The sequence below is a fragment of the Ceratosolen solmsi genome, unplaced genomic scaffold, assembly GCF_000503995.2.
Source record: "Ceratosolen solmsi marchali unplaced genomic scaffold, CerSol_1.0 scaffold54, whole genome shotgun sequence".
Classification (NCBI taxonomy): Eukaryota; Metazoa; Arthropoda; class Insecta; order Hymenoptera; family Agaonidae; genus Ceratosolen; species Ceratosolen solmsi.
Window position 1 is genome coordinate 154,431 of NW_011948462.1, and position 9,103 is coordinate 163,533.

A 9,103-nucleotide genomic window follows, 5' to 3' on the forward strand; every position below is an offset into this window, starting at 1 on the left:
CGAAGTTGGAGCATTTTCCAAGACTTTGAAAATCGGAGAAGTATAAGCCTTCTAACTCTCGTGTGTGTAAACATTGATTCTGCGAATTCTTGAATATTCTACTCCTTATTTTCGAGTGTCCTACAATATTTTCCGTATAGCAACATCGGTTGGAATTCTTCGACGTTCTAAAGCTTTGCTTTCTTGGAGTTCTCGAAATTTCTAGAGCATTAGTTTCTGACGCCATGCACGATTTTTGGCATAGCAACACCTATGCATTGTTGCCAGCTAAGTAAACTGCCACGCGGATATTTAAAGGAAGCACGCCTCACGCTCTATCAGTGAAGAGGCCATGGACGGATCACGTACCGTCTTAGCAGGACCACCATGGAACAGTCGGTGTCTTTCAGCAGAGCTGCCACGGAACGAATAAGCTTTTAGTTTCGTGTGTGTATTCAACAGGCTTGTAGGCTTTTATTGTACTTACATCATTGAGCGAGACTTTACAGTTATAAGCTAGTTACTCAGTTACGCCAATACAGTGAAGCTATTATATTCAATACACGTTCAATTCTTAAGTGCGTAATAATTGAAAGCAGTCAAGAGTGCAGACTGATTGTATTACAAGAATAGACACGACTACAAGAAGCGAAATATCTAGGCACTCATTACAAGATCCGGCCCTCCTACTAATGTGCAACTGGCACAGGCAATAAGACACTCTGTGCGACCAAGAAAGGCCAACAAGGGCCTTCTAGAAGGAAATAAGACACCACATCTAACCAGTCAAATCTCTCCAGTGAGGAGAACTCAATATATTACCCTCACGGGGCCGTACACGAAGAAGTACCAAGGATTTACGACTTATTACTTTTCAGTCTAATAATTTATTATTAATTTACCACCAAGCACATTACGTCAAGAGGATCCGGATATTTACGACCTTCTACCACATGCTAACGCCACGTGGCAACTACCACCGACCTGCAAGATATCAACCGATTCTCAATGCCATCTTAGAATCATTATTATTGTGTAGTTTGTAAAATAAAAGGCAATAAACAGTACGATAAACAAATGTGTTTAAATATAGAATAACTGCACTATCCTTTCCAATTCCCCGCACTTCTTTCCCCTACCAGGCTGGTGGTCATAATCTAAGCCAGCCATCCTGGTCCTTTGATAACTGAATGACTGGATTTCTAAACAAACAGACTGTTCTATTTATTTGTCAATATAGTATACTCATAATTTAAGTACTGTACTTTTGTGAGATATATAAATAATATATAAATTCAATAATAACATCAAGTAAGAAATTCTGATATTTTGATATACATATAATTTTTATGTGTATCTGTTACGGATTGAAACAGTTGAAAGCGGAATTCAAAAGTAGAAGAGGTATGAGCACCTGGACAGTTGTTTATAAATACTAGCCAACGAACTCGAGAAATGTTTCTACGCCGAAGACTCGAATATACGACTATAATTCCGAAGAATTATAACAATGAAACTTCCACGGCTATGCCCGATATTGATGTCACAACAAATATCGGCATAGCAACAAACACCGGATCGCTACCGGCGCCTAAAACTACCACGAGAATACATAAGGGCTATGATTACCGTGCAGCGTCTCAGTCTAGTAACAATTACGCAGTGAACGGGACGGGCTCATTATTTAATCTTCAAGCTTCGCTCTACAGTCATCACTCGCTGTAGTTATACACGTACGTAATACTCAACCAGTAAGCAATCTAACAATACAATAGTGAAATCGCATTATCAGAATCCGTAATTAAGCTTAAACGAATAACGAGCTAGTGCTAACATAATCGAGAGTGAAATGATCAAAATCATACTACTTATATTAACGGATCACATTGACGACTAAGGCAGCAGCAAACCGATTCCCGTTTAGAAAGCTTCGGTACGACAGCGGCGGCTCTCACGCATACTACTATAGCGGCACTTTTCGGCAGGGAAGGAGTCACTCCTCACATCACGGAGAGTATAAACACTCTACTCAGCACGTAAACCAATTGCAGAAACTTCTCCAAATTATTCACTCACACCTTCATTTATACATTTTATGATCATTAACTATTTATTATATTATAATAATAAAGGAAAGACAAGAAACACTGCATGTAGTATTGAATAATTGCATTGCCCCTTTCCTTGCCAGCAACCCCTCCACCCACCACCAAAGAGAGGTTTTTAGTCTGATCCCAGACAGTATATATACAGTAAAATTTGAGAAAAATTTCTTAAAAATTTATTTTAAAATAACGACACATGATTGTTTAATAATAGATTTTAATGTAGTATTATTTAGTATTTTTAGTTTGATTTTCATGTAGTATCAATCCAAATAAAATTGAAAAATAGATAAATTTCAAAGATTTTGGATAAAAAATATTATAATAAATAAAAATAGTAAGTTTAGGAATTTTTATTTTAAAAATTTAGACATACATAATTAATTTTTAATTTTTAATTAAAATTTAAGTACAATAAGTTATAAAATTGTATTATATCGATATTCCAAAATACAGATAATTTTTGTATAAGATTATTGTAAATTAAATCATAGAGACATGTATTATGATACGTAAAGAAAGTCTAATGTTAGTTATTCAAAGGTTCAAATATTCAACTCTGACTATGAATGAAATAATATTTAATGACTATATTTTACTTGATGTAGAATATTTAATGTATATTTATATTTTATATTAATTATTTATTAACAATGTTATTTACCTAGGTTCACGTTCAATAAATTCGATAATATCTTTGATTTATACCGATTTAGAGCATTAAAATATAAACACATACTTGTGTTATAAAAAAAATATTATTTTCAAAAGTTTACAAGTTACGTTATATATGAGGTATTATTAAAAATTGTAGAAATAGAATTTTTTAATAATACTGAAATACAATTTCGCGTCAATAAAAATAGGTTTCACCGGAGAAATTGTAGTGTAACTATAATTAAACAATATTGTGAGATGTTTTAAAGGTGAAAATAGTAAAAATAAATTCTATCAAATATCATATTCAAATTTATTACAGTTCATTTATTATCTATGTTTTTCCAAATAATATTTTACAAATAAATCGCTAATAAGCTAGAAATGTAATACGTATTAAAAAATTATTTATCATTTACAGGAACAGGTACATAAATAAATTGAAAGACAAACTTTTTAAGTAAAATATTTGTTTCGGCAAATGTAACACAAAAATTAACATTTGAATATTTTTGAACTAGCGCATATAAGCTCTACAAAAAATTACTTTTATTTATTCATTAATTCTTTATACAAATATTGATTTAAAAAATAACAGATTATTTCGAAAATTATTTTACTTATACAAATAATAAAAAATTTATTGAATATATAATATGAAAAACGGTTTATTGTGTAATAAACACATGATTTTCCATTAAAAAATTATTTCTAAATCTTACTTAACAAGTTTCATATTTCTAATCCATTCTATAACCACTTCTACCTTCGTTAAAAAAAAAATTAAAAAAAATTTTTTCGTTAACCTTATTATTGATTTAGTGGATATGGAATCTTATTGAATTAATAATATCCGTGTTTTTGTTTTTATCATATATAATTAATCGTGACTTTGAAATTTGTATTTTAAATTTAAAATATCTTTATTGTCATCATACTTCATTGGTTGTTACTTTTGACTTCGTTCGGTTTGATCTAAAGATCTGACGCTAATTAATTATTGTTGCTAGTATTGAATTGACATATTCCATGTTACATATCATTTTTATTAAAATCTACTCCATGATACATTTTCATTATATTAAATTTTTTTATGAATATTCTTTAGCTTTTTAAACTGCTAATGATATAGATATTAACTAAATCTTTTAACATGATATGTAATATACGATTTAATTTTTATTTTCTCAATTTTTTGTAAATCTTCTGTGTTGAGAGTAATACTAAAAATATAAATACAGCTATATTTATATTTACTGAATTCTCATAGCTACCAATGATATCATCACTCTTTTCCGTAATCAAAGTAAATGTATTCTATAAGTTTGTAATAATTATCCTGTCGACATTACTTGATGTTATGTTATAACTCTTTAGAAACCTGAGAAAGTTCTCAGGTTATTTAGTACTACCCGAAAACTCGCAACTTTATAAACCTATAATTAAATTAAAAATTTTATTTAAAGGTTTCTTTTGATAAGTAATATATAAATATAGATAATACATAAATATATTTTATGTAACGTATAATTTTAGTACAAATTTATATATATGAATTTATGTTTGATCATATTAGAAAAAACTATAATTATTTAATAATCTTTCACTGTAAAAATAAAAAATTATTTCCTTTATATATTATATTATATGTGCACGAATGATATCAGTATGTTCATCGTAAAAAATATTCATTAACTAGAAATAATAACTTGTATGACTTATTTTTTACAGATTTTATTTGAGACATTTATATTACATTGTGATATGTCAATGAGAACAAGAGAAGCATATAAGATTAGCTTATAATTGGGAAGATTATTAATTATTCACAAAATTGAGAAAGCAAATGCCATTTTGATGCGTCTTATTGTAGATTTTCGTATATATGAAAGCGAGTATATGTGTGTAATTTTATTCGTGACCTTAAACCGTACATAAAATTCAACGATTTAAAGATACTAATGTTATTATTCGTAATCAACTAATATAAAATGTTAGCGTATTTTTATTAATACTGGTATATGTAAATATAGACATTCCAATTTTCATTTCAATTTACAAGTAATGTGTTCAAAATTTAGAGTATTTGCCTCCTGTGGAGGTTATAAATTTTCAAACGATAGAACTTATAGGTGGTTTTTAAATTCCAAGTTAAAAGAGAAATTATTGCATATCAGACTGGTTAGATCAAAAGAATTGGTTTTTAGGGTATGGCGCCTATGCCATTAAATTGTCTCTCTCAGTTTAATAGTAAATGTTCATTTTTTAATACGTACAAACAGAAATATAATTTGATTTGCGAGTCGAACTTAAAAAAATATTTAGCTTATATAGCAACTCAACATGGATTTATCTTTAAATACTGCAAATTAGTAAGCAGTAGAAAAAATAAAAAAGAATATAACATTAGCACCGTGGCTGCGAACGCTAGTGAACTGGACTTGGTCGTGGCGAACGAGACAAGCAATTTTGAGTACGATGATAACGAGTGGGATGTTGGAATTGGAAATCTTATTATAGATTTAGATGCAGATATAGAAAAAACTCAAGAGGAGAAACTAAATTTAGAAGTCGGTATGGCTTCTACACCCTCTACATCTTCTTTAAATCATCAGATTCAAACAGCTGAAAATCTCAATTCACCCTGCAGTGATAAATCGCATTCAAGTAGCTGTCATCTGTCACCTTCCTTACAATCTTCTGCAATTTTTCCATCGTCCACATGCAATATTAATACACAAAATCACAATTTAAGTAATACTAATAATTCTTTAGAACTTACAATTACTAATTGTAAGTCAAGTTCTATTTGTAATATATCTGGAACAAACCTTTGTAATAAAATGGCAGTAGAACATTCCGCTACTGTAGACAAAGGTTTGAAAATGAAAATTAAACGCACAAAACCGGGAACAAAATCAAATGAAATAAAGCATGAGATTGTAAAGTCAAATGAAGTTAATGGTTCTTTATCTAATCAAGATAGTTCGAGTTCGGTAACAAACAATTTATCATCTATACCAATATCAGGTTCAACTACATCTCAATATGTACATACAGCTATTGAAGCTTCGAGTTTGTCTTCATCAAACAAATCAAAATCTTTTAATTTAGCACCTTCTAATTCAGCTTCACTTAATACAATAACATATAATTCATCTAAAAGAACATCTGGTAATCATCGCCGCGAAAAGGGACGTGATAAACATGACAAGTTGCAAGTTACCCATACGCTACAATTACCTAAGATAGAATTAAATGGTTCTGCAAAACATGTTATTCAAAATAATGCTCAAAATATGTCATCAATAACAGAACCATCTAATACGACTGCATTAACTAATTTGGGTATAACTTTATCAAATCATATTTCGTTAGCAAATGATCAAAACATTAATTCTACAATTTACACAAACTCATCTCCTTCACCGATTTTATCTCCCTCAATAACTAATTTTGGAAATAACTCTGACCAATGTGACGAACTTACTGCTAATGCATCTCAAGTACAAATTCAAAGATCCCAATTATGTTCAAGAACCACGTTTCAAGTTACCCAAAATAACACAAGTTCAAATGAAACATCAAATACTGTAGTATGTTCATCTAATACAACTTCGATAGTATGTTCTACATTTAGTGCAGAAGATGTAAAATGTTCTCCAAATACTGGAAATATTAATGCTCCAAATGTCTGTGATTCCATGGATACTGCAATCGATTCTCCGCCAGCTAAAAAATCAAAATGCATAACAGAAACAGAATTAAAGGTATGCTTGCAATATTTCTAATCAATTTAAGTATTTTTTTCAATAAATTTTTTTTAATGTGTTAAAATGTAGCTGCTAAATACAATGAAAAATAATTATTTTCTAATAGTTTCACATAATTATCTGCAATTTCATTTATTTACCTTAAATTATCAGACCAAAAAATCTAGACAGAAATTTGATAAATAATATTTAAAATACATTAGTTTCAAAATTTTATTTTAAATGTAATAAAGATAAGAACTCTCTCTCTCTCTCTCTCTCTATATATATATATATATATATATATATTCTGTAGTAAAACTATACTGAAACATTATATTTATTATTGCAACTATCTAAACAAAACTTAATTTAAAACATATCAACAAGAAGCATTCTAGTCTATTTCTTATTATTATAATTAGACATTTTTTCATTTTTCTTGATAATATTTTTTGTAAAATTCATCATGTTCTAAGTAATTCTATTTTAATTTCGCTCAAAATAAATGTTTCATTTAACGATCAATACATTACAACTTCTTAAAAAAAAATGTTATTTAAGTTTATGCCCTGTGTAAGTAATCTCATATTATCTACATCAATAGAATTTCGTCAAAACTTATTATAAACACGGAACGTTATACAAAGATGATTTACCCAATAAATATGAAGTAATTTTTAAAGCAACAAATTAGAATATCTATGAGTACAATTACTAACAAGAAAATAATAGAAAGAAAAAATTATAAAGAAAGAATTCAAAAATAATGATGAAAATACTAGCAAAATGAAATTTAATAGTAAACAAGTGATACATAAAAGAATCTTGATGTATGAAGTACATTTTAATTAAAATATTCTCTCAATAAATATTACTCTGGAACTATAACATAAAATTTTAATATCTTAACGTATAAACAAATATATGTATTTAATTAGAATCAATTATGAAAAATTACAATAAATTAACTATTATACATGCATTACTTAGTAATAAACTTTAATGACACAGAATATAAAATTAAAACTTGGAATGAATTTTAATACCATATTTATTTATACAGATGTTAGTCTGTCTTCTACAAACAATACTTTTTTAATAAACTAATCAATTAAAAAATTACGAAAATAAATAAATAAATAAAAGTTCTGGGTATTCATCTTTATTGGCTATAGTGAATTGATACCAAAAATATGATTTATCATATAGCATCAAATATAAAGAAGTATAAAACTACAATTATTATTATATAATTATATATAATAATATAATTATTAGTAACAGGATACATTTCTTTTTAAAATAATTAAATATTTATAGCCCATAATTTAATGTACTTTCTATTATACTTTCTATTTACTTTTTTCTAGTAATTTTGACGGCATCATATTTTATATTAATTGGCGATAAATGGTGATAATGTCATTTTAATAGAATAAATCTACTTAATGTTCTGTAGACCAATTCAAGATTAAAAAATTAATTTGGCTACCTTCATCTTCAATTGTTTTCTAATAATCTAAATTTGTTATTTAATTACTTACTTATTTCAAATAATTTTTAAAGCATATGATTTGAAGAATGCAACAACTGTCTTGTTAGTAATATTTACATTAGTTACAATAGTTATATCAAATTATTTATCATTCATACATTAGAGTATATTTTTTTTAGTTTAAGCTTAAATTATACAGTCCATAATTGATAATTTATGTAAAAAAAATTTAACAATGCTTTTATTAACTAAAAACAAACTCTTAAAAAAAAAAATTTCATTTCAAATTTGCTAATATCCACAATCTCATATTATTGCAAATATTTACATTTGTTATAGGAAATGACTGATATCTGTGTAGGAACTAGTATCGGAACCATAACAGAACCGGATTGTTTAGGTCCTTGTGAACCTGGTACATCCGTCACGTTGGAAGGAATCGTATGGCATGAAACCGAAGGAGGTTTGATTTTTATATTAAAAATTGATTAACATCTTTTGGTAATTCATTATCATAAATTATTATTGTTTGCAAAAATTATAATTTGCATATGTATTACCATAGAATTTACTTTAAATGTTAGTTCGGTAATAAAAATATACTGTAGAACAAAATATGTTAACATATTAATTAATAACACTAAGGTATTAAAAACAAAGTGAAAGAAGCCGTCGCTTTTAAGCGATGTATCTTATAAATCTGTTACATAAGCGTTATATTTGTCGAAAATTTTACTAAATTCAGAATTTCTTATAAGTTTTACCATTTTGTTATTAATTGATATAATGTACTAACAGTCGAGGACAATCTATATAATAATTTGCGAATTTCAAAAGAAGATTTAACAATTTATATATTTATTGGTGTATATTATTGGGATTCTTTTATTTATTTACTTTAATATCATTTTTGTTATTTCAGCTGTAATTAATTGCATAAAAGATTGTAGAAACTAAATTTTACTTCTTATTAGAAACTAATAATTTCAAATCTTTACTTACACACTATTTTTTAAAATATCGTTCACTTATTTATTAAACATTTATCACACATTTATTAAATTATAGTGGTCACATTATAAATGATCTAGATTCATTTGTAAAAAAAAGTG

At 27.4% G+C, this 9,103-nt stretch overlaps 1 protein-coding gene across 1 annotated transcript in view; it reads left to right on the plus strand.

Moving 5' to 3' along the window:
* The first annotated feature begins 4,734 nt into the window (after window positions 1-4,734).
* Window positions 4,735-9,103, plus strand: part of LOC105366925 (zinc finger protein 608) — a 13,854-nt gene continuing 9,485 nt past the window's right edge. The window contains exons 1-2 of the mRNA XM_011505530.1: window positions 4,735-6,511; window positions 8,331-8,454. Coding sequence (XP_011503832.1) covers window positions 4,952-6,511; window positions 8,331-8,454 — 1,684 coding nt within the window. The 5' untranslated portion in view covers window positions 4,735-4,951. The remainder of the gene's footprint in view (window positions 6,512-8,330; window positions 8,455-9,103) is intronic.